At 42.9% G+C, this 25,927-nt stretch overlaps 2 protein-coding genes across 5 annotated transcripts in view; one reads left to right on the top strand and one right to left on the bottom strand.

Moving 5' to 3' along the window:
- The window catches only part of fgd6 (FYVE, RhoGEF and PH domain containing 6), a 30,026-nt gene extending 19,612 nt beyond the window's left edge, over positions 1-10,414 (bottom strand). The window contains exons 1-2 of the mRNA XM_087830688.1: positions 10,158-10,414; positions 6,420-8,469 (exon numbers count right to left, since the gene is read on the bottom strand). Of these exons, the coding sequence (XP_087686814.1) occupies positions 6,420-8,469; positions 10,158-10,167 (2,060 nt within the window). The 5' untranslated portion in view covers positions 10,168-10,414. The remainder of the gene's footprint in view (positions 1-6,419; positions 8,470-10,157) is intronic.
- Positions 10,415-10,693: 279 nt separating this feature from the next.
- On the top strand, positions 10,694-25,034 carry vezt (vezatin, adherens junctions transmembrane protein). 4 transcript variants are annotated; one of them, XM_006780898.2, is made up of 12 exons: positions 10,694-10,960; positions 11,953-12,090; positions 16,844-16,927; positions 17,040-17,224; positions 18,033-18,317; positions 19,581-19,727; positions 20,130-20,277; positions 20,752-21,110; positions 21,249-21,442; positions 21,711-21,817; positions 21,981-22,188; positions 22,411-25,034. In XM_006780898.2, exons 1-12 carry the CDS (start codon positions 10,925-10,927, stop codon positions 22,971-22,973), a joined length of 2,454 nt encoding a protein of 817 aa, XP_006780961.2. In that variant the 5' UTR covers positions 10,694-10,924; the 3' UTR covers positions 22,974-25,034. The 4 variants fall into 4 exon arrangements, with proteins under 4 accessions (XP_006780961.2, XP_006780960.2, XP_006780962.2 ...); XM_006780897.2 differs by having other exon boundaries at positions 19,569-19,727; XM_006780899.3 differs by lacking the exon at positions 10,694-10,960 and adding an exon at positions 11,008-11,359 and having other exon boundaries at positions 19,569-19,727.
- Positions 25,035-25,927: the final 893 nt, after the last annotated feature.

Raw genomic sequence — 25,927 nt, 5'->3', positions numbered from 1 at the left:
ATAAAACAGATAGTGACCAAGTTTGAGGACATAACTTTCAGTTAGAAAAAGGTGATAAATCACAAGATACATTATTGGAATACTCCACTCTGCAAAATGTTGAAGATTGAAATAATATTATTATGAGTGAGGTACTCTGATAATATTGTATCGTGGAGAATCTGGTGATTCCCTGAGCAGTCCTCTGATAAAAAGAACTGAGTAATACTTGTTCCATGATTTCAACTACAAAACCTTGAGATTTTACTTTATCTTAAGACTCCCTTTTAGTCATTTTGGCCAAAACTAGAGCTGATTAATTGCCCGGACCTACCTCTATAACACCCAGCTGTACATAATGTGCATTTGAAAAGTGATTATACTTTTGAGACCTGTCTTTCTCCTCATTGCACTTTTATCAGCCCTACGGCCATCAATGAAACAACATGCTGGCTCGGGTCTTCCCACAAACAGCGCTGTGTGCCAGGCACAAGCAGCAACATGTGTTTGTGCTGCTAATGTTTTGATCTGGCTCTCGCAGTCTCTTCTGTAGAATTAACCTGTCTGAGACTTCAGAACAGAAGGATTTAAAGCGCCCTGATTTTGTCTCATCCTCTGTGTCCTGCTGTCAGTTCCTATCCTAATCTTTGTGCAGAGTCTTGTGGACGTTGGGGTGAGGGGTATGGAAATAAATGGGTATCTCCCTTCACTCCCACCACGAATAGCCCACTCTGCCCACTTCCTTGCTTTTCCTATGTGTCTCTGTTACCTAAATTTCAATTCCCACTGACTCTACCTCCTTCTTTGTCTGCTTTTCTCTCCCTTATGCTTTCTCTGTAGTCGAGCGCTCCAGAATACTGGGTCAGGCACAGAGCGCCACTTGTTTACAGCCCGGGGCTACTTACATAAACTTAACAGGCTCGGATGCCTGGGAAACACTACAGATTCACTTGCTCCCTCTTTTTTCCTCTCTGACACACAAACACCCGGCAGACTGCTCTGCATACCAGACAGAATTAAGACGCAGAGCACATCTTAATTGTTTAGAAGACCACTTTCACAACAGTTTACCTCAGCGTTAGCTAAGGTGTCCTGACATGATCACCTGTATGAACAGAGGAAACAGGCACAAGGCCTGGATAAAGGGCTTAGATAAAAGGCTCATTGCCTCTGTTGGAGACTCTAATTACTTTGTCCTGTGGTGTCCCACAGGGCTCAATTCTGGGACCCCTGTTTTATGTTTTTTTTTTTTAAATATATGTCTAGCTAGATTGTTGAGCATTTTACCAATTAGCACAATTTATTCACAGATCACAATCAGCTCATCCTGATTTTTCCTTCCTGGGAAAATTTAACCTTGCATCATTCAAAATGCAGCGCAACCCCACAGGAATGCACTGCACAGCTGCTTTCATAGACAATGAATGGGAAACACTGGTTTTCATGTTCATCTTTTATGTTATGAGTGTTATGTTAATGACGTTAACTTAACAAGCCCAAGGCCTATCAACTTCTTGTTAGTGATCATGACAGACTACAACTGGTAGTTTCTCTTTGTGGCACTCGTTGGATTGACCAGTGAGCTCATTGAAAGTCCAAAGAAATCAGTGAAAACATAAGAAGAACTAGATTTACACAAGCTAGAAAAGTCTCTTCGAGCCATTTCTAAGCAACTGCAGATTTTGAGATCGTCAGTTTAAACAACAGTATTTAAGTACAAGTTCAATTTAATTCAATTTTATTTATACAGTGCCAAATCGCAACAACAGTCGCCTCAAGGCGGTTTATATTTTAAGGTAGACCCTACAGTAAAACATACAGAGAAAAACCTAACGATCACACGTCCCTCTATGAGCAAGCACTTTGGCGACAGTGGGAAGGAAAAACTACTTTTTAACAGGAAGAAACCTCCAGCAGAACCAGGCTCAGGGATGGTTGGGGAAAGAGAAGGAAGACAGGATGAAAGACATGCTGTGAAAGAGAGCCAGAGATTAATAACAAGTATGATTGAATGCAGAGAGGTTTCTTAACACATAATGACTAAGAAAGGTGACTGAAGAAGAAACACTCAATGCATCATTGGAATCCCCCAGCAGCCTATGACTTTTGCAGCATAAGGGAGGATTCAGGGTCACCTGATCCAGCCCTAACTATATGCTTTAGCAAAAAGGAAACTTAAGCCTAATCTTGAAAGTCGAGATTGTGTCTGTCTCTCGAATCCAAACTGGAAGCTGGTTACATAGAAGTGCGGCCTGAAAACTGAAGACTCTCCCTCCCATTTTACTTTTAAATACTCTAGGAACAACAAGTAAGCCTGCAGAGTGGGAGCGAAGTGCTCTAATGGGGTGATATGGTACTACAAGGTCATTAAGATAAGATGGGCCTGATTATTTAGTCAGTACTCTTGCTGCAGCAAGCAGCAGTTTGAGCTAACTGAAGGCTTTTCAGGGAGTTTTTAGGACATCCTGATAATAATGAATTACAGTAGTCCAGCCTAGAAGTAATAAATGCATGAACTAGTTTTTCAGCATCACTCTGAGACAGGAGAAGAAAGCAGTCTTACATATTTGTTTAATATGTCCATTGAAGGACATATCCTGGTCAAAAATGACTCCAGTGTTCCTCACAGTGTTACTGGAGGCCAAGGTAATGCTATTCAGAGTAAGAATCTGGTTAGATACCATATTTCTAAGTACAATAACCTCAGTTTTATCTGAATTTAAAAGCAGAAAATTAGAGGCCATCCTTATGTCTTTAAGACATTCCTGCAGTTTAACTAATTGGTGTGTGTTATCTGGCTTCATGGATAGATAGAGTTGGGTGTCATCTGCATAGCAGTGAAAATGTATGCTATGCCTTCTGATGATACAGCCTAAGGGAAGCATGTATAATGTAAACAGAACTGGTCCTAGCACTGAACCCTGTGGAACTCCATAATTAACCTTAGTGTGTGAAGAAGACTCTCCATTTACATGAACAAATTGTAGTCTATTAGATAGCTATGATACAAACCACTGCAGCGCAGTACCTGTAATACCTACAGCATGCTCTAATTGTTCTAATAGAATAAGTTGACAAGTCATTCAGATGTGTCCACACTTTGCTGAGGTCTGGAAGAAGACCCAAACTGTCATCCTCAGATGAGAAGCAATTCATTGGGATGTTCAGAAACAACCCAGGAACCATCTTCTAGCCTACCGTAAACTGATATCTAATAGAACACGAGAGTCACTGTCACAGTGAAGCCAGTTTTACATGGACTAAGAGGGTAAAGACTGGGAAAAAAGCTCCTGCTCCAAAATCGACAACGTCAGCTTGACTAAAATGTGAAACTGCCCACAGAGACAAGCCAAGTGCCTTCTGGAAAAAGTTTTATGGTTAGACGTGACAAGGATTAAGCTAATTGGCCACAATGCCAAAAAGTATGGATGAGTTAAGGTGAGTGTTTCAAACCTAAGAACACTTTACCAGCTGTCAAGCATGGTGGCGGCGTTTTGCTGTCAGTGGTACTGACAGCAAAACACCACTGGATGGAATTATGGAGAAGGAGGACTACTTCCAAATTATTTAAGTTCACAACAGCCAGACAATGGAAACCTGGACACCAATCCCACAAACAAAGGAACTGGTTTCAGAATGGATAAAGCAAGCTGACATTACGCTTCTGTAATGGCTTTCCCAAAGCCTTAACCTCAACACTACTGAAAATGTTTTGCATATCTTTAAAAGCCAGGTTTGTGCCAAGAAACCAACCATCTTAAACAAACTCTACCAAATTTACCAAGACGAGTGGCGAAATATCCAACCAGAATTATGCCAAAAGCTGATTAGAGAAAATCGAAATTAAATTCAAACTTGTGCACCTAATTTTTGTTTTTTAAATTCATTAAAGATGCTTACTGTACAAACATTCCACTGTGGTAAAAGAATAGTTCAAATAAATAACTAAAAGCCCAAATTACCATGACATTTACACCCATGCTGAGTGCATGTAAAGTTTTGTCCAAACTGCAAACTTGCTCGAGGGCATTTTGTCATAATTTAGTCCCTAGCTGTTAATCTTCCCACAATAAATCATGTCCCATATTTGTCTACCTTTTTCATTTTTTTATACTTCTTATTACATAAATACTTCTCTTTAAAACATCTCTTATGTGGCTCTTTTTGCAAACTCTGCTTTTCCACGAGTGTGAAATTATTTAGCATGTACTCAGCATGAGAACAATCTCAGCCAAGCAAAGGAGAAAAATGGAGTGATGAGGTTAAGAAGAGGCTAAACATGGTGCGAGGGCGGGCAGGCAGAGGAGGAGAAAGGAGGCTGGTGGTTGCTAGAGGTTTATTTTCCCTGTTCTAGAGAGCTGTGTGGCGTTTCTGCGATTCTCAGACATTTCCTGCCCTGGCCACTGAAAATAACCCACAGGAAAACAGCCTGACCTGCTGCACATCAATGCTCTATTCAAATTCAATGTCTGACTGCCTCAAAGGCTGACTTTCACATGCTCTTGAACACAAATCGCTCATTTCACCTGTCCAACCTGTTGCACACTGGCGGTTCATGCAATGAAGCCGTGGCTCACCTGGTATACCAGGACAGTAATAAAAGCTCGGCCTGCATCAATTTGCAGGTCCTTTTTTCCCACATGGACAAAGAAAAGCATGTCATTGTTCCTGGTATAAAGATGCCCTTCTTATCTCACACTATAAAACATCTTTTCTCTGCAGTATCACTTCAGAAAGATGATGAAAGAGAGGAAAAAAGAGCTAACAGACAAAAAGAGGATTAAAAAATTATTTTAATCAATAGAGATAAATACTTAGAACTTTCTGCTTTTCTATTGAATGTGATTATGAACCTAATATTTCACAGTTAAACAAAAACTAATAAGAATTTTAGTCTGAGACCACATACTTCTGCATGTGATGAGCTGCATGGCGCTAACGCGTTGCCGCGTTAACGCACGGGGCGATCCACGTTAACTCGCTAATGGAGATTTGCCGCGTTAATGCGGTTATGGCGTTAATGTCATTTTAACGAGATTAACACTGACAGCACCGATATTTTCCAATTAAATATTGATATCCCATCAATAATGTACATTTGATCTTATATAACCGTGTAACCATTTTTTGTACGCTTTTTGTACAATTACAACTAAATCATTTTCCAAACATGATAAGACTTGATAAAGTTTTTATAAAGCTGTAAATAGATTTATACATTTTTTAGGTTCATGACCTAAAACACGTGGGCATGTCCTTGGGGAGGTCCTGAAAGTGAATGAAACTTTTCACAAGCATCATCACACACACACAGCGATTATTAGCATCTCTACGGTTTTAAAAAAAGATTTATATTAAATCCCAATTCTTCTGATTTTCCTCTATGTTATGTTAATTTCACTATCCTAGTACGAATGAGATGTTATGTTCTCTGGTTGCATTTATTTCACATGTCATGTATGTAACTTCACCAAAATCTGTATCCACAACATGATTTTTGTACAAGTCACCGCTAAATACAGGATGAAGAATTAGGAGTAAAGAAATGTCACAGTCATAAAGCATAACAGAGCTGCTACATTTTATGGAAAATTCTGTTTTTTAAAAAATGTTTTGTGGGTGTTGTTAACCATTCCTGTATTGAGTAAAAATACAAATAGATAGTTTTTAAAAATATAAACAAAATACTGTGATGGCAGCACTCTGAGTTTAAATGTGTCAAAGTGCTGCCGTCAGCCTGCAGGTAAATTTAAATTGAAAGCAAAGATATGAATCCAGGAGTACACAGTTTGTATTACAATTGGAGACCTTACATTACTGACCAAAGAAATCAATACATGTACTGATTTCATTGGTTAATAATTAACTTAACCCTAACCCTATATGTATGTATATATCATTCTGTTGTTAATCATTTATAAACAACCACGTTTTTGTCATCTGAATATATACAGCGAAGATATTAGGAATAACAAGATAAATTAGTAGCTTTTCTTCCTCCGTGTTTTAGGATCTTAACCAGCCCTCCTGAGGGCTAGAAGAGCTAAACTGCTGAGGATGAGCCTACTATAATCCTTCTAAAATAAATCCCCCAAATGACCAGAATCAGAAATAAACGGTCATGAGGCTCACTTGTTAGAGTGTGTACTGAGTCCGAGTCCTCTGCAGTGGCTTGGGTTTGATCCCTAAACTCCAGTCAACCAGGAAAATCTGATTCTTGAGATTTAAAATATCTTTTGAAAGAGCATGCAGACTGAGATTGGCAGCAGTGATTGGCTATCAACAAAATCAGTATACAAGAGATAAAGAGTTAAACAGAAAAACAACTGTGTCACCACCCCGACTCCTTCTCCCTCCACCTTTTTGACTCTCTCTTAAACTGCTTCTATCAACTGGAACGTCAAATAGCTGAGAAAAATTTGATTAATAAAGCAGCATACCTCTCATACTCATGTTCCTGACATCTGTGGTATGGATCCTGCACCTCGTAGATGTCTGCATCAGCTGCATCTGGGTCATGAGGCCAGCCCAGCCTGGCACTGTGAAACGGCAGATTCATGTATTCCGGGATTTCCTCATAGAGCGGGACGTTCTCATACTCCACCGAGCCTTCTATGCCTTCTCCGCAAATATCAGCCTCCCCTCCGCAGCTACTGGGCCTCTCCAGGCTCCTCTTCCCCCGGTTTGACTCGACGCTGGTGCAGTCCAGGGACTGCCCTCCCTTGGCAAGCAGCTTTGGCAGCATCTTCACTGACAGCCGGAGTTCCAGCAGCTTCCGGAAAGAGAGGCTCCTCTTTGGAGAGTTGGCCCGGGTTGCCAGGTCAGCTGCAGAGAAAGACTGCGCCCTCTGCTTGCCCCCCAGCACCGGGGCTCGACTCTTAGGCGGCACGCTGCTCCTGGTGGGGATCTGTCGGCTGAAGAAGGTCACGTAGGGTCGCGAGAAGCGCCAGCTTGTTTTCTCCTGAGGAGGAGCGGGCAGCTCCCTCATTGGGGTGTTAGCATGTGGAGGTGCAGGAGGGCAGATGGAGGGTGGAGGAGGTGCGGGCAGGCTGTGTCTCTGCGGTTTTCTTGGTGGTGCCCTCGGCGACTGTTCCTCCTCAGCGGAGAAGGCTTTCCTGTCGTTCGCCAGAGGAGGGTGACAGCTGAGTTTGATCTGTTTAGGGAGGCTATGACTGATGGGGTACCGCTCAAAGTCGCCGTACCCATCCTCCTCATCTTCCTCGGCCCGGCGCGCCTCGCCCTCTTTACTGTGGCTCACAGAGTCGGGCTGTGAGAGAAGGTCTAAGGAGTGGGAGTTGTTTTTGTTAAGATTGGGGTTTATGCGGACTGACCTGTGGAGATGAGGTGACAGAGAGGTTTGCCGAGGAGGCGGGACAGGCGCGTCAGCCTCATCGTCTCCTAAACCTGAGTCTTTTGGGGGTGAACTGTCATCACACGCGTCCGGTTTGAGCTCCTCGCTCTCTGTACTGAGAGACAGAGCAGCTAGTTTCCCCTCAGCTTCCTTCATCTCAGTCCTTTGTTTCTGCTCCTCCACAAACTGCTCCTGAGCACCACCCTCCAGACCATCCTGCCTCACCAAGACCGGCTTTTTAAGTTTACGAGGCTGAGGGACTGGGAGAGGCTTGCTAGGAGCAGCGGGGACCTGCAGATCAGGGTGTGACCGGGTAGGAGACACTCTGCTGACAGTGTTGCTGCTTTCAGAGTACTCTGTAGGCGATTCAAGAGGAGAGATGCTTGAGAAGACAATGATGCCACCTATGACATCACAGGCTGACTTCAAGTGTGTGTTTTGGGCCTCCGTCGATACTTTAGAGACATCGAGCTCAGCAGCAGGGCTTTCCTGATTTTTTAAAGTTACTTCCTGCTCCTTAGTCCTCTGTACCTCCTTGCTTACCGGTCCCCTATCAAGGTGTTTCTGTCTCTGAGGTTTACCCCTGGGCTTTTTGCTAATCTGCACACTTTCACCCTTATCTTCCTCTTGATTTTCTCCACCCTTTCGTGGCTTTGACCCCACGAACCCCTCTTTGGAAACGCCATTTTCTAACAGCTCTTTGTGTGAATGTCCCCCAGCCTCAGATGTGCTCCCATTTTCCAGGGGCTGACACTGTGCACAGTCCCGGAGCCCACAGGAGCAGGTGGGAATGATGTAATCCGATTCACGTCTGGTAGCCTCAGATAATATCCCGTTTTTGGAGTTGAGAAGATTGAGGCCATCATCAAAAGCCTCCTGCTGTTCCTGAGATGGAATAAGCAGTTCAGCAGGCTTGGGTGGCGGCGGGGGTGAAACCGGGGGAGAAGAGGCAACAGAGTATTTGGGGATGCATGGTTTGGGGGCAACAGCCGGTTTTGCCCTCTTCAGAGTGGAAGGGGAGGGCTGGGAGGCCGCCAAAGGCTGACAAATGAGTCCCGGTTTGGGAGCGACGGGTGGGGGTGAAGGTTTGGTAGTGACGGGGAGTTTAGGTTTGGGAGCTAATGGAGGCTTCTTTACACCTGTGTGTTAGAAAGAGAGGGAGTGTCAGACACAAAAGCCATGCCTCCTCTAATGTAAGCACAGGCAAGCTCAGGTCACAAGGTCACTGACAGGGCGAAGATAGTAAATGAGTAATTTTCAACTATTTTTGCACCATCTTCCCCGTTATAACTCGTATTTACTCATGAATGTGAACTGATGTATCTAATGTTTGAAGGTGGCAGCAAATCTAGATTATTTGATTCAAACATGCTTCATTTCTGACACACTTGGTATGGCTGGACCAGATTTCTTTTCATAGTTTGCATTTTCTGATAATTCTGAAATCTTTTATTTATTTCTCTATCAGTTCAGTTTATATTTCTGTTTGAAAATGTTCAGTGTTGTTGTTTAATGTTGTATCAGTTCTCTATAATAACCTTGGCGTTTACTGCATTATCTCTTCTTGGTCCAATTTGTCCTTAAATAAGTCACAGCTTATTCTTATTTGTCGATAGACCTGTGTACTCAAGAGCATTTCCTACTCTTCTTCCTGACAGTTTGTATTCCTGAAAAAAAAAATCCTTGCTTAGCATTCCTAATCCTATTAGGAAATAATCTGATTAAATAAAGGTTAAAATAGAAAAAAAAGAGTATATTCGTTAATTTAAAAAAACAACAACTCTGGTTTAGGATTGTAGGCTATATTTTCCACTCTATTGGTTCAAACTGTTGGCTGGCCGACACCACGAGAAGTCGAGTCATCGAGCGGATGTTTCGGAAAAGGCCAACGATCGAAAACCGCTCTCCGGTTGCAGCTGAAAGCCTGACTCCAACCAAATTCCCTTCAAAAACATTGCAAAACAGTAATTCGCTGTGACTGTAACCAGTAATAACTAGTAATAAATAGTGATTGAATTTTTTTCTTTTCACCGAGAATCACCATTCAATTCGGCGCACACTTCATGTTAGTAAGCGTACACTTTGCGAAATGCTTCACCCAAACTTAAGAAAAACCCCACGATGGAGGACGGCGTTGGTGAGAAGAGTGTGGATACACAACTTTTAATTTTATTGTTTCTTTCTGTTTTATCTATGAGCCGAATCTGTCAGCGTATGCAACAACACCATGGAAAGTCATAAACTACACTCTGGAAGACACACAACCATATTTATTAAAGAAGCAACTTTAAATTCGCATGTTTTAAAACGGAATCTGGTGTTATGTTTAGTTCTATAAGACAACGCCGGGCATATTTATTAAAACGTTTAAAAAGGATGACCCCCTAATAAAATGAAAAGACTTTCATCCAGAGACATGTTTGCTGGTTTTCGTGAAAGGTTTGGGCTGCAGCTTGATATTAAGTCCGACATGTTTCAGGAACAGCAGGACAGATGTTTTGAGACAAAGGATTTAACCCCCTCCAGCTGCAACAGAGGTTTAGATAACAAAAAGAAACTGCTGTTTTTCACTGAGTTTTTACAAAGCACTCAAACTGAGGTCGGAACAGTTCACTTTTATGTCTTTTTGGAAGCTGTTATTAAGAAAAACTGTAATTAACTCTGGCTGGATAAAAATAGAGTGGTGCTACCGACAGCTACAGCGTGGAAATTGACCATTTCTTTCTGAAAAAGTATCCCGAATAAAACTAAAGGACGTTACATATACTTTTATTGCCACAAAATACGCTTGCAAAGCAGATTTTTTCAGCTCCCCCACGACACAAACCTGTGCTCATGACTCCTGACTTGCTCCTCTCTCCATGAGTAAAGTTACTTTCAATGGAATTGCGAGGAAATCTGCGTTTTTTCCTCCTTCGACATTATTGTCAGCGTGAAATCCGCTCCGTGGGTGAAACATGCAGATACATCTCTGTGGTTCCTTATCTCGCCAGCGGATGCGCGGATAAAGTCTTAACGCCTGCTACTTTCCCCATTTTTCCAAGTTTTCAGCCACGGTGCTTTTCCTCCAACTGTGTAAATCTAAAATTGGACATAGCAAACAACAGATTTCCGGTCCTAGTTTACAAAATACATTACATTTCAAAGAAGACGTATAGAAAATTAAATTGTGAAGTAAAGCGTGTATGTTATAACATTGTCTTCAAACATACGAGTTCATTAAAATATATCGCAATTACAGTTGTTTTACTTAAAATCTTAGCACTCTACAGTGTTAAAAACATGAAGCATTTTATTTTGAAGATAACTTCCGTTTTTTTGCGCGCTAATTTTCGAAAACGTCACTCTCCTGTGCCCCCCTTGCATTAACGGATGGGAAACCACACTACCGCTCGTGACCACCTGAGGCTCTCTAAAGCGTATCGAGCCGAACGTTCGTTTTCGGCGTTTGGAAGACACAGAGGCATTATGGAAGTTGTAGGCGAGCTTTAGCAACCGGCTAACAACTAACTTCTCAGCCGCTGCTCCTACCCTGATTACTGTTGCCTACAACTTCAGAATGCTAAACGGGCTGCGTGTTGATGGCGGAGAGCAATGACTGAGGAGTTTGATGAAGATGTGGTGTTTGAGGTACGTATTACCACCCCTGTTTGTTAGCAAAACTTGCAACCGATGCTTTGTCATACCGCTCGAGTTCTGGACTAAATATAGGAGCTACGAGCCCAGTTCATTAGCTAGCCGAGCTAGCTTTCAGTCCTGCCGTTTGCCCCGTTGCCATGCACTGCCAATCCTAAGCATTTCCACATATTTGGCTGGCTGCTTAACCGTGTTCCTGCCAAGGAGCTTTGGTGGTCACGAGAAGGGGCTGAGCAGGGCTAGTTGTGCGCATTGTTTGTTGGTGTTTCATCACTACTAAGAGGTGGGGTGGGGATGACCACGTCCAATGCGTCGGTTCTGAAAAATGACACACACACACCTCTGCATCCAGGATGATGACAACGTGAGCTGCGACTTCGTGTGACCATGCATGTGAGTGGCAGTTAATATTTGTTTAACCGTCTGCCCAGGCTGGTGCTTTATGCGTTTTTATGTTGGCTTATCAGAGCTGCAGCAGAGGAGCAGCTGGGGAGGAGAACTGGGTCAGACATCGTTTGGGCAAATTTTAGCAGGGGGATATTTTTCTGCTTTCTGCATGGCTGATTTGCTTCTGAGCTTTCTTAAAGCAGGCAGCAATACCTCTGTTTATACCTCTCTGACAGGAAAGGATTATAACATGACACCTTGTGCTTAGACTTGAGGAGAGAAGAACTAGGTGCCTGCTGACATCTGTGTGAGTGTGAGATGATTTCCAGATTCACATCCTCCCAGAGTAGAGAAGTAAGGTGCATGGGAGAGAGGGTGGCGACTCAGCTGAGGGAAAGTCTCTGCCTTTCCCTCGTCTTTTTATTCACGGCAAGACAAACTGGGACAAAAATCGGGATGAATGTCAGCTCACCCTGAATCCAGTTGATTAATCTAATCATCACATTTCCTCTTCTTCTCCCAGTCTTCATCCGTCCGGCTCTGTTTTATGCAATTTCCCCCCTCCTTCTTAACCGGTCTCTTTCTTTCTCTCTTTGCAGAATTCTCCTCTTTTCCAGTATCTGCAGGATCTAGGGCACACAGACTTTGAGGCATGTCCGACGGCATCACAGGAGGAGGAATATGGCGAGCAAGAGGGAGACCTCACCTCTCCCGGTGAAGACCCACAGAAAACCTCAGTGAGTTCCCCACATCCTCTCCCAGAAACAACACACTACCAACCACTTGATCTAAATCAAACCTCTAACACATTGCTCCCAAGTGACACACAAACCAGACAGAGACATGATCTTAAAATACAATAAAAGGCTTTGTAGATAGAAGTTGTTATCAAAACACTATCCATGAGTGACAAAGAACATAAAAGCAGTTATTCGTTCTTCAAAAAGGGTGGGAAAAACCACAGGGATCTTTGAAGCAATGTGCTTGTTAGCTGAAGAACATAATTAGTTTGTTTAAAATGTATTAAAAAAAACAGTTTTGCGTCATTCCTCTGTGGAAAAAATCTTACAAAGTCAGACTAAAATCCAATGTTAAGTTAGTTTTAAAATAGGATATTGGAGTTTAGGAATAATTCTTAATTTCTTTTTTGTTGATTATTTACCTGGTTGATTGGTCTATAAAATGTCTGAAAATGAAATAAATGCACAAATTAACAGTAGTCTGTGCTTTTGTAATCTCACTTCTGGCCATTTGTTAAACAAAAATGTGTTACACGGTTGAGTGAATGGAACACAGATTCAGCTTAAAATAAATTTATAAACAAGAGACTGCTTGACATCCAGCTCCGACCTTACAGTCAGTTAGTCTTTATTGCATAATCATGATCCATAGAAGGAAAATACAAGAAATTACATATATATTAAATATGTGACATAAATTAGCAACAAAAATAATATTTCTTGTTTTATTTTTGGATCATTTCATTTATTCATTGGTCTATAAAGTGTCTGAAAATAGTGAAAAATTAGAAAAAAGTTAAGATCTTTAAGGTATTAAAAGTCTAAAGTCCAAAAAAGGTTAATTTTTTTATTAGATATAAACTGTTCAGATGGTGGAACCTGTCCTTTTATTTGCCTGTAATTACTGAAAAAATAGCAATAGCAATAACATTTAACAATGTTCTTATTAACATTAATAACAATGGAGCCGAAAAAGAAATACTGAGAAAAATCTGTTTGCCCCTTCAGAACATATTACGAGCCAAACACTGCAGCGTGCTTTACGTGGATCAGTTTCTGACACCAGCTCTCTGTTAGAGCTCAGATAGGCTGCACATTAAGTTTTAGGTCATATAAAACATCTTCTTCATTGTCAAACAAGCCCTCATCAGGTTAGGTTGTTTCTCTAACCATGTTTTCTGCAGCCTTGAGCAGGCAGCATGTGTGCACGTTTGTGCAGTCAGGCAGAAAGTAATTGATCTGGATATTGACTCCTCGCACATATTGACACGCAGTCGTCCACAGACAGCGGCTGCGTGAGTTGTGTTTATATGTTTCACTTTGGACAGACATTGAGAGCAGTGCTTCCTGCACACTGATTCAGGTATATTTTTCTCTCCCTGCTGCTGCTCTGATTCTCAGAAGAGAACGCCTGAATACGATTACCGACATACTGCTTTCTGCCTGACGTAATTCCTGCCTCTGTGAGCGTCCGTTTACAGCCTGTGTGTGTGTGCTGATGCTCACATGTGTGCTACATGCTTTTTTCCCCCTGCAATTAAAAGATTTAAACTCCTGAATTTTTAATGGTACTTTCATCATGCTAACCGTAAACGTCTGCGGTTTGAAGCGGCCTGTGATTCAGTCTGAGGATGGGAAGCTCAGGACAACATGACTCGGCCTCCCCTCCTCCTGAAATGGGAAATGGTGTTCAGGAACTTTCCGTATGTGTCATGCTTCCTCCCTGCAGTGCACTGTTGTTCTAAGGAGTTAAGGAGGATGAGGGACTCAGATCAGGCAGGAAAGCTTTTTGGTTGTTCCTCCGTGATCCGTTTCCTGGAGTCCAGATAAAACATAGACAGATCTCATTACAGAAAAATCCTGACCCTAACACGGGGTAAATGCACAGCGTGTTTAAAGATTCTGAAAAATAAGCTGTTTGTTTATTCTGTTTTTGAGGTGGCATTATTCCCGAAGTTACACTACTGATGAATGAATAATGCTTCCCTCTCAGCTACTTCTTTACTGTGCTTCCTTACTTTAAATATAGATCCAAATACAACCCCAGTTCCAAAAAAGTTGGGTGCTGTAAAATCTCATAAAGCCTTTTTTTATTCACAGTAGAACATAGATAGCACATCAAATGTTTAAACCTCGAAAATTGACCATTTTAGGAAAAATAAAGTAATTTAAAATTTTGATGACAGCGACATGTGTCAAAATGTTGAGATGGGGGCAACAAAAGGCTAGAAAAGGAAGTTGTACTAAAAAGAAACAGCTTGAGGAACATTTTGCAAATAATTCAGTTCATTGGCAAGAGGTCAGTGACATGGCTGGGAATAAGAAAGAGCATCTGAGTAAAGCAGAGTTTCTTATTAAAGAAGTTCACCAAGTTCCAGTCTGTTTCATGGAAGGCCTTTCATATTTCAGCAAGACAGTGCTGAGCCACATACTGCAGCTGTTACAACGCTATGGCGTCATAGTAGAAGCGTCACAGTGCTGAACTAGTCTGCTTGTAATCCAGATCTTCTGGAGCATCGTGAAGGGAAAAATACCCAGAAGAAGACCCAGGATTGTTGAGCAGCTAGAATCATCTATCAGACAAGACCAGGACAACATTCCTCTCCCAAAAGTCCAGCAGCTGCTCTCTTTAGTTCCCAGATGTTTACAGACTGTTTTTAAAAGAAGGGGGAATGCTGCACAGTGGTAAACACAGCTCTGCCCCAACTTCTTAGAGACATTTTCTCAGTTTAAATGGTTGATCTATTTCTGTGTTTCCAGAGTTGTTATAATTTTGCATTTTCAAGTGAGCTTTTCTTTTAGTTTCATTTTGAGGCTTGCTTTGAGTTTACCTTCAGTTAGTTTGGTCATTTCAGCTTTGTTCTTATATTGTTGGAAATCTTTAGTTTTGGTTTTGCTTTTACTATATTCAGAATTTGTTTTGTGTTTTTAATGGAGGTTGCTTGTCTGGAGAATATTTAAGAAGTTGCAAACGCAGCACGTTTGGAGGCAGCTGACTCACAGCCACGGAGACAGTCAACAATGCATTTATGCTTCTGTGTTAAATCTGCATCACAGGTACATCGTAGCTGAAAACCCTGCACTGTAACCTGAGAACTACATGTTGCTGTTAATGCAGAAGCCACAGGTATTTCAGGTGTTCATTATACTTTCCACACCAGAGTGAACAGAGTTGTGGTCCATACTGGCAGCACACATGGTGATGGGTTAGACTCACTCTCTGATCAGTAATCAATACGACCGCGGCCTTTAGACTAATAATACTTTGGATTTTTTTCTTTTCATCCCCAGAGAAAAAGGGTCAGAGTGGCCTGGCTGCCCATGTCGGATCAATAACCCCCCGCTTCTGCTGTAAACTGGAGCACATGCAGACTTCAGATAATGTTATCACGCTATTCTCCAGGCTGGCCTTCATTTTTTTGTAACATTAGCAGAACAAGAACCAAAGCCTCCAGGCCGAAAACATCTTTCAAAACGAGTCCTGTTTTTTTTAACAAAGCAATTCACTGATACCACTAAGTAACACTAAGCAGATTAGTGAAAAGAAAATCCCATTCATGACTAGTACACGGGTTGGATTTGTTTTTTTAGCCGCACATGAAAAAATACGTTACAACATACCAAAAAGCCAGAGGCTCGCCGTCTCAGTTAATCGTATATTTTACTGTGCTAGGAATCCAGGCTCCTAGGAAGCGAGAAATAAAACAGAAGGGTGTCTGCATTGTGTCGAATGAAGGGCGTACAAACTTTTCATATTTCTGGAATCAAAGGAGCCCGTCCTTTTCCTCTGTACGGCCTGTATTTTGAAGGGATAAAAGGTAGTCTTGTTGAGGCAGAAAGTGTAAACGGTAAACTAGAAATTCATCAAAGTGAAGCGGTTGTGTGGCTTTCGTACTCGATGCTGATATAAAAGACTCATGGGTGTTTCACAAACACACATTGCACTTATTGTGGTTGCCTGAAAGGCTTTGTCTCCTGGGATACTCTTTTTTTCCCCCCCTTTTTAAAAAAAAAAAAAAAAAAATCATCAGTGTGTTTGAACACTCGTTCTGGGACTTGAAGCAAACCAAAACAGTATGAAGACATGTGGGTGCAGAGCAGTGATCCAGCAGGTCAATGGTTTCCAGTGCATCTCAGTCACTGAACTGAATGACACACTTAAATTTGAAATTTTTGAAGGGAAGTATTTGGATCGGAGAGTAGAGAATGGTTGTTTATCGTTTATTGATGTTTTTCTTGTGTTTTTTAAATTAATATAGCCTTTTTTCATTATGATAGCTGTGTACTTTGTTGTCCTGATTGAGGTTTTCTACCAGTTGTTTGTTCTTTTGTTTGTTTTGTGTTAAAAATGTAATAAATATGTTGGTAAATGTCTTGATGCATTCTCAATCATCCAGGAAAATAAATCTCCAAAAGTTGATTCTGTTCATCTGGACGCAGCGTTTTCTGGGAGAAACGTTTCGTCACTCATCCAAGTGACTTCTTCAGTCTCAGCTGACTGTTTACAGCTGAGACTGAAGAAGTCACTTGGATGAGTGACGAAACGTTTCTCCCAGAAAACGCTGCGTCCAGATGAACAGAATCAACTTTTGGAGATATGTTGGTAAATTAAAAGTCATACAGGTGATTCATAGTGGGATATTTCACTTTTATTCTTTTGTTTACTATTGGCGGGATAAAATATTGCATGAAGCTGGAATGGAATCCTGACCTAAATGATCCAAACTTTTCCCTTGTGTGTAATCTGCAGGGCTTGTGGAGACTGGCTGAGGCCTTATGGAGATGGAGCCCGTTTCACCAGGCGGCAGCATCTCGCAAGCTGGACCAGAAGCTGGTAGGTGCAGGAAGACTGGCACTGAAACCAGCGCCTACAGTTCGTGTTTTTTTTGTTTTTGTTTTGTTTTTTAAAATAAACTTTTTTCTTTTTTTCTTTTTGCCCTCTGCAGGACTGCATGTTCGGCCAGTACTCGGTCAGGTGCATTCTGGACCAGGACGTGCTGCTGCAGGAGGACGTGGAGCTGATCGAGCTCTTAGACCCGAGTCTGCTCACCCTCGGCTCCTCGCCCTCTGGCTCGCCTCGCAGAGCGAACACCTTACCTAGACCGAGCCTCATCGCCAAGCCCTCCCTATGGTACGCCACTTTGAAACAGACAGTCGAGAACTCCCTTTCACAAATATTGAATGACTTTTTTGCATCCAAGGTATTGGATATCTTCTACAAAACTAAATGTCAAATTTTTTGACCAAAATTCTTATTATATGAAACTTAGCTATTCTGTGGGGTTTCATTGGCACAGAAGCACCACCGTCAATCATAGGAAAACTAGCTTAAATGGCAGGTGGCCTTTAAGAGGAGTGTTGTTTCAAGTGGTCGATGAAGTGAGGGGCCGCACTAAAATTTGACAGAAAATAAATAAGGATTATTGTCTTTATAAAGCTGGTTGCATTTAAAGTCTCTATTATTAAGTTTTACAGGTGAATGGTCTTAGTTTGTCAATGAAGCTCTTACAGTTCAAAGTTCTTTTGGCTAAAATTGATGTTTCATAAAGCTTTTAAGTGAAAAGGTCTCTCTGAGGTCAAGAATGAACCTCTGTTCATTATTTTTAATGATTCATGAAAAATCAGCATCTTAGTGGGAGGTTTACATCAAAGAGCTTCAAAAACAGGAATTTTTAACAATGTTTGATGAATGCTGATGCTGGAGAAAATCCAGCGCAGATATAAATTGCATCACACACAGGATGATGTGGTGCATGATCGTTATAGCTTTAATTAATGTGACTCCAGAACCACAGAAGACATTACACAGCCGTTTACTCCCACGTACTCCCCAACTCTAATAATCTAACACTGACATGTAAAATTGTTGCCCTTTTATCCGGGCTCAGTACATATAAATGTTGACAGGGTCATGATTCCTCCCTGTGCTCGTCTCTCAGGGACATGGCCGGGCTGGTCGGCCTGGCCTCAGTGCTACTGGGGCTGTGCTCTGTGTCTGGGGGCCTGTGGTCGCTGGCTGCAGCTCCGTGGGGCTTGGCCCTGCTGGGCTGGGTGGGACTGAGGATGGTCACGTTGTGGAGACAGGGCCGTATGCAGAGAGCCGTCCACAACAGGGCCACCCAGCTCCAGACTCTGGTTCACAATGGCAAGACCCTGACAGGGCTGTCCCGAAAAGCCCTGCGTCTGGTGCAGGAGACTGAAGTCATCTCCAGAGGTTTCACCCTGTAAGTGTGCTTGTTTTACATCCATCCACACATCAACCGATCAGTGTAGTTAAGGCGGGCATTTACAGAATGTTGTGTCCCATATTTGACTGTTTATGCTAAACTAATTCTGTGTCCTAACCATTAGTTATCCTCTGTGTTTATCTTGGTTAATCGTTGATTTTTTAGCCTACTATGATCTCTGTCTGTCTGTAGGCATGATGCACTGTATGTCACAGTCAATAAACAAGGGGAAAACAATCAGCATCACAATATAAAACAAAATGCCTTTTGCCAAAAATTCATAGTTCACTGTGCCTGGTGGTTATTTAGCTGCTAGAAGCTAATAATCATAGATATAAGCACTCTTTTAATATAAAAGGGCATCTTTGTGTATATATATATCTATGGCTGATTTGACAAATGTGCTCACAGGCTACATGCAAATATTGTAATGTTACTCACAGCTTTTCGAACAGTCTACATTTTACTGTAAAACAAGTTGTAAACTATCAGCACCTGACATTTGGTTGACTTATCAGTGATGCTTCCTGCTGATAGCACCCTTTTTCAGGTCTTTTATTCTGAACGGCTCCGTTTTTCTGCTTGGAAGTTGAAAGAACAGTGTGGAGCTCCTAGTAGTGCATCCCATCACACACAGTCATTTCAGAGGATTAAAAGGGCGCACCTATATGCACAGCCTTGAGTTGTTTTCCTCTGATGTCTCTGTGTACTCCTCTGTGTCCACATTTTACTGGAGTCAGTGATGTTTTCTTTTTTTAACCCCTAAGTGACCAAGTGGAGTCATTTTTGAACCCATCCATAAGTGAAATGTTTATCAAATTGTTGTTTCCCTGAAGTTGTCCGTCGGCTTCTAGAACTTTGTTTAAAATATGTAAAATATTCTAATTTTCATCTTCTAATCACTATATTGTAGTGTTTTGCAATAAACCAGGACTAACAGACCTGCAGAGGTCCTCTTTCGCCTCCACCTTTTTTACACAAAAGCTGCTGGAGGATGGATTTGGTTACCTTTGGACAGCTATTTACATGCTGCTAGCTTGGATTAATACTCAAGTATTGATTTGTTTAAGAAAAGATGATGTGTTGAGTTACGCAGCTGTTCACACCTGCTTGTTTCTGACACTTCAGTGTTTCTAACCCGTCTCAGTGTCTTTGTCTCGTCTTCTGTGATGTGTTGTTCAGTGTTGTGTGTTGCCCCCCTGCCTCTTTGGGACGTCTCCACAGTTGTATCACATTTCACTTGTCAAGTTTGCTCGACAGGGTGAGTGCGGCCAGCTCCTTTAGCAGGGCGGGGCCGGGGGCGGGGCCACGTGGCCAGCAGCTCATCGGACTGAGGAAGGCCTTGTACCGGGCGCTGCGTTCGGCCTTCAGGGCATCGCGCAGGGCCACCTGTCACATGCTCAAGGCATATCCTTTACTTGAGATAACTGGGAGTGGATGCTGTTGTCAGTGAATTCTTTATTTTCATGATTTTTAAGCTTTTAGGAGCTTGAATTTAGACAGTTTCTTCTCTTCTTTCTCCTGTTTTCAGCATTTGAATGTGCTTTACTGCACTCATAATTGAATTTATTGTTGTCATCAAAGCGTGGTCACATATCTGAGGGAAATGTGATTGTCTTTGAAGGTCGAGGCTTTGATGGTGTGGGTGGAAATCCCAAAGCTTCCTTTGATGACAGTCAAGGCTACCTCTTTAAACTATTCAAAAAGATCTGCACAGATCTATATAAAAGGAGAAATTTATAAACTTCTATGTATTTATGCAAAAGAAACTTTCCACACTTCTATCACTTGTCCTTAACGCCCATCAACGTTCCCTCTGAACTCTGAGATTGATAATGTGACCAACTATGTGTCCGCGGTGCCTCTGAAGGAGCTGGGGCTTGGCCTGGGTATCGAACACCTGGGAGACGAGCAGGCCCAGGAGCTTACAGACGACTACAGCCTGCCTGCCTTGAAGGTAAAGCCCAAGGGTCAAAGGCAGTTAATCAAATTCTCATTGCGTTTACAATTTTGGCTTCCACTCATTATTAAAAGACAAAAATCAGGAAAAGCACAGTTTTTTTTCCCCTAAAGACGTCTGTTTCTTTTTCTAAAATTCAACATCTCTGCTCCCCCTGTTAAATAATCCTGATTTCAGTTAGCCAAAACAGTCGTTATTATGAATTTTGCCATACACTTTCTGTTTCCTGTTTATTTTCAGACACATTTTCGGACACTTTTAGCCAAATTGCTTATTTTCTTCGACCTTTTAGAGCTGGATAAATAACTAGGATACAAGAAAGTCTATTCATGCTCTGACTTCACTTTGGCTTCTGATTTTCAAAAGCCTGAAGCAGTGCTGAAGAAAGAGAGGAAGTGTGTTGGTTATATCGAAGCAAGAACGCCTGAAAGAAGCTATTTATCTCAGGTTTATTGGCTTGTCTTAATGCAGATGCTGTTCCAGCTGTGGGTCGGTCAAAGCTCCGAATGTTTCCGTCGGCTGGCCCTTCTCCTCTCTCCGAGCCGAGTAGAGGAGTCTGAGGAAATGAGACCCACAGAAGACGCCTCCTCTCCTCTTCCTCCTCCGCTTTACCGGTCCATCTCCGCCGTGACCGAGCCCCTCCATCACGCTCTGGCGAGCTGTCTCGGCGAAGTGCAGCGCAGCTTCGACTTTCACAGACACTTTGAGACCCAGCCGAGGACCACGGGCTGCGACAGGACAGGGCGAGCCAGAGAGAAATGCCGAGAGCTCAACACCCTCCACACCTCCATCCGAAGCCTGCAGCTGCACCTGAAAGCACTGCTCAGCGAGTGAGAAAACCTTGAATAATCTCATTCTAAATAAAAGGAGACCGTGTACCATTCAGAGATAGCAGGTCACCATAGCAACAAAGCCGAACATATAGAAGAAAATTGTGTATAAAGAACCTCCTTCTTTGTCATCATCAGGATGATCATCCTGGAGGACGACCTGGAAAAGCTGATGGTGTCCAAGGAACTGACGGAGTTGACGCTCGAGGGCTACCAGGACCTGAGCGACCGGCTCCACCAGCTGCAGCCACACATGCAGGCTAGCACTGGCTGCTGGGAGGACACCATCAGTCAGGTGGAGCGCATGCTGAGACGAGCCAACGCCTGTACAGGTGAGGCGGGTCAAACGCATAATGTCAGGTTCAACCTGTGAAGGCATCGCAGTGACTTCCACGTTATCAGCTCAGTGGTTTCACGTAACTTCAGGCCTATTTTTATCCCTCCTTCCTTTACCATGACTCAAGACTGTTGCCGGTCATGAAGGAAGTTGCTTAAACACATTGTAGGACAAGAAATAGACCAATCATAGCACAGCTGTCTGCACAGTGACCAAACTGTTGCTTTCCCACAATAATGTTAGTCTGAAATCTTTCTGTTTAGCCAGTGCTGAGGGTCTGGAGCAGTGCAGTCCTCCTCCACCTGAGGTTCCCGATCCTCCTCCATCCTACCCGCTGATCCTGGACAGAGACCCTGTGCCGGAGGAGCTGGTAAGATCAGCTGTCGACTGTTTAACATTAAATCTGAAGCTATTTTTAGCACGATTGTTGAGTATTTTTTGTCAGGACAGGAAACCATGTGTATAACTCGTGCCCCTTCCCCTGATGAGTTATTGCCCTGCTGTCAGCCTCTCCCACTCTTTTATTCGACCAGGAGTGGGAGGCCTACGTGTCTGACTCGGACTCTGATGGCGAAGGCAGAGGGTCATGGTCTGACATGTTGTCACCGGAGGAGCGGGAGCGGCAACGGCGGGAGAGGGAGGAGTCCCGTCGCGTCCTGTCTGAGCTGAAAGCTGTCCTGGGCTTCCGTGCGTCAGAGGGGGAGAGGATGAAGAGGAAGCAGCTGCTCTTCAGCGACCAAGGTCTGCACTGATCCTCAGGATGACAGTTCATAAAATCTGCGTGTATATTTTTAAATGCATGCAGGCAAAACGAATAATTATTACTCAAATTTTGAGTTAATGTTCCTTATTAATGTTATGTTACAGTTAGCAGCAGAGCCTAATAAATAATTATTATTCCTACAAGTTTCCCCACCAGCAGGTGTGACTGAAATCATCCAGGTCTTTCTTTCTTTCTCGCAGCCGCCGTGGGGCTTTCGGTTCACACAGAGGGTTCAGATCCTTCCACACAGCCGCCAGACGATCCGACATCTGTGGGCAAAGGAGAACCTGCCATCGACAGAGGAAACAACCTATCAGAGCGCTCTGCAGGAAATGAAGGGAAGGAGCAGGAAGGAAGACACGATGGGGTGAGGCCTAACCCCTCCACCGACCCCGTGACAGAGTTCAGCTGCGGTGTGGAGCAATCAGAGATGGGAGGAACGTCTGTCTGCTGCAGAGGAGGAGGAGGTGCGTCAGAGCTGCACCAGTATGATGGCGTCCTGGAGGAGGGGGAGGGGCAGAACGGCCTGGACTGCTTCCTGAAGCCTAAAGTCTCCGCCGTCTCTGTGATGGACAGACTGACGGAGATCCACGGCTCTGAGGCGCTCAGCTTCAGCTCCGCACTCGCAGCTCAGGTGGCTGCTCGCTCACACTCTCTCATCAGCATGGAGGAGCAGACGTTCAGAGATGATGATGACGATGACGAGGAGAAAGAGGGGGACGACGAAGAGGGCAGAGACAGACAAAACCCAGAGAAGGACTAGAGATGAAACCGCTTTAACCGAGCACTAAGCAGAGACAGTGTTTATGTCTATGTTACATCGGAGAAAATCCATCCCACGACACTCTCTGTCACCCATCCGTCCACATTACTGTACATTACCCACAATTCTTACTGCTCTGTTTGCTGTTAAAACTCAGGTACCAGAACCACTAAAACAACATGAGGACCTTACAGTGTTGAGGTCAGCAGACCCCGGTGTCATCCACACTCTGAAACGTGATCACAGTTGCTCTGTAAATGTGGAAAAAACTTCTGATTGTATGAGAAGAAAAACGGTTTTAGTTGCACATTTTTTAACTTTAAATCAGAGCTGCGCTGTGTGTTCAGGCAGAAACCCCCCCACAGTTATCTGATTTTATTCATTTATAATAATAACACAAAAAATGTTAGAAAATTGGATAAAATTTGAAACAATTGATTAATAATATAAAGAATAACAAGCGACCTGCAGGCTGAAAGGCTGCAGATGGCTTCCTTTAGTTCTCTTCCTCCTTTCCTGTCTCCTCTCACCTGTTCTCATCCAATAAAAGTTTAGAACTCCCTAAAAATTGCAAAGTTTGGACCCAAATACAGGACGCTGGAGACAGATAAGTATCTAAAAACACTGGGAGGCATAACAGCAGCTGAACACACTTAACAGGCGAGAATAGTCAGGGAATCGGGTAAAGGACACAAAGCTAACCTTCAGTAAAGCAGGAAGTAACCCAAAACGAACCAAGCACAGAGATGAGAATGCTGGCATTAAACATGAAGACAGAGGGGCAAGCTGCCAACAAAGCTCAGTATAACCAGGCTTTCTCTGCTTTAGGTGGCTTAAAATTAACATTTGTTTTACAGCTCTGCGTGAGGCTGTTTATTTCGACAGCTGCACACGAGAGCTTCAAAACGCTGCAGACATTTAAATATTAAAAGGTGACTCGGTGTGTTCAGGTCTGACGCTCTCTGACGAAGGAATCACTTTAGTTCAAACTAAGTCATTTACTTTTTATATTCTGAATTCAGTGGGTTTCCTACAGAAGATTGTTCTCGCCATTGGAAAAAAAATAAATACATCTTGCCATGAGACGACTTAAAAATGTAAACATCTGAGATAATAATCTTTTTTCTTTTTTTTTCCGTGGCGTTAAAAAGCTTTCACAGATTTTAAACAAAACTCTGAACATAACCTGGTCCAGCATAGGTTGCCATGGTGATTCAGCCTGGTGAAAAGAGGCTTTAAGCCTGCTCTGTAGTACACCATTCTGGGCCTGAGACACAAACAGAAAGACAAAACTGAGAGAGGAACAGATGAAACGCCAGGGGAACTGTACTCACAGGAAGTAAACTCAAACCAGGTATTCAACCAACTTAAATAAAACAATAAAAAAGTGTACTGCAGGTTCTAAATGCTTAGCCAGTTTATAAATATGAATCCAAAAGTTTTTAAAACACATCAGGAAATCTGAGCCTTAATGTTTCAGGGGGTAAAATACACAGTGAAATCTGTCCAGGAGTGATTTTCTGTCTGAACACACACACACACTGAGGAGCTGAAGGTCAAATCAGCAGATTTCTTACGGATCCGTGTGAGAGGCAGCTCTGCGGGAAAAGGAAGTGAAGCTATTTTTACAATCAGCGCTTTTATTTTTGTCCTCGTGGGGGCTTCTGCGCCCCTGATGGGACTCGGAGGAGGTGACATGTAGCTGAACGTGCGTCCACAATCCTGTTTCCAGTGACGTTTTCTGAACTGCTTCGATTCCCTTTCTCTGCGTCGGTGTTTACAGGGCCACGCTCAGTGGAAGGGTCGGGCTCAAACGTGTGAGTTTAATGATCTGCTGTGAGTTTACGTTCGCCTCTACGGGTAGGGAATTAAAAGAAACAAAGGTATATTTCTCTCATTTGTCTGACAGGCCTGGTGCTGGCCCCGCCTCCAACCCAACCAGCCCTCTCTCCTGTCACCGTGTCTGCCTTGTCCTCCTGACCCCCCTCCTGCATTTTTCAGTGTGAAATAAAAAACCATCCTGAAAGTCTGTCCTCACGCTCGTGTGTCACAGCGGGGTTAAAGAACAGGTTGGGTCGGTTATTTGATCTGTTTGGTGTGGGATTTTGTTCTTGCCTGACTTACAACAGCTGCAGCTGCTGCTGTGCCTTTTTTGGGTCCCTCCTGGCTTTGGAGGCAAACACTTAGATCTGCAGTGGGCAGAGGTAGCTGCTAAAGTTACTTTTAGTTAACTAAACTAAAACTAAACCCTAACTCTTTCCTCTGTGACTGCCAAATAGAGCTGACACTTGTTTTGGTCACATTTCAAGCCTGGCTATGCATTAAGAAGTCAATGAGGGGTATCTCTGCCCTTCTAATGGTCATCAAATCTCATCTTTAATGATGTATACTGAGGTGTTAAAACACTTTAATTAGGGTACATGGAAGGTCTTCATGGTGGAAAGAGTTAATGTAGGTGTGAGTAAGGCACTTCACCAAAAACCAAGAACAGACATATGCTCAAAGAGATCTTAAAAACAGCCTGAATCAGTTACAATTATTCATCTTGTATCTGTTCAGCTGACCTTACTAGTGCCGAATTGGACCTCTTTTTGTCTTCTAAACTGCAATAATTCTACATGGCACAGATTCAATAAGGTGCTGGTAACATTTCTCTGAGATGGCTTCCAGTAGAGCATCCTAAAGGTGCTCCGTTGGACTGTGGAGGGCGTTTGAGTACAGAGTACATCAGAAGATATGCACACTGTGGCCGTTAAGGGATGGCAACAATCAAAGAATATATGCAGGTAGGCCGTGGAGTTTAAACAATACTCACTAAGGGGGTAAAAGTGTGCATGCCGTGCACACAAGCAGCAGCAACCTGAACTATGGATACAAGGAAGGATGGATCCATGCTTCCATGATTTTTACATTAAATTCTAACCCTGAATGTCACAGCAAGAGTCAAGACTCAG

Source organism: Neolamprologus brichardi, chromosome 17 (assembly GCF_056152115.1).
Source record: "Neolamprologus brichardi isolate AB-2024 chromosome 17, ASM5615211v1, whole genome shotgun sequence".
Taxonomy (NCBI): Eukaryota; Metazoa; Chordata; class Actinopteri; order Cichliformes; family Cichlidae; genus Neolamprologus; species Neolamprologus brichardi.
Note: the sequence above shows the minus strand (reverse complement) of the source record. Positions and strands in the feature narration are given on the sequence as shown.

Coding starts and splice junctions, on each gene's coding strand:
- vezt (XM_006780897.2), top strand. CDS start 10,925: ATGACTGAGGAGTTTGATGAAGATGTGGTGTTTGAG. Junction 17,225..18,032: donor ATCGCCAAGCCCTCCCTATG/GTACGCCACTTT, acceptor CTCGTCTCTCAG/GGACATGGCCGGGCTGGTCG. Junction 18,318..19,568: donor ATCTCCAGAGGTTTCACCCT/GTAAGTGTGCTT, acceptor TCACTTGTCAAG/TTTGCTCGACAGGGTGAGTG.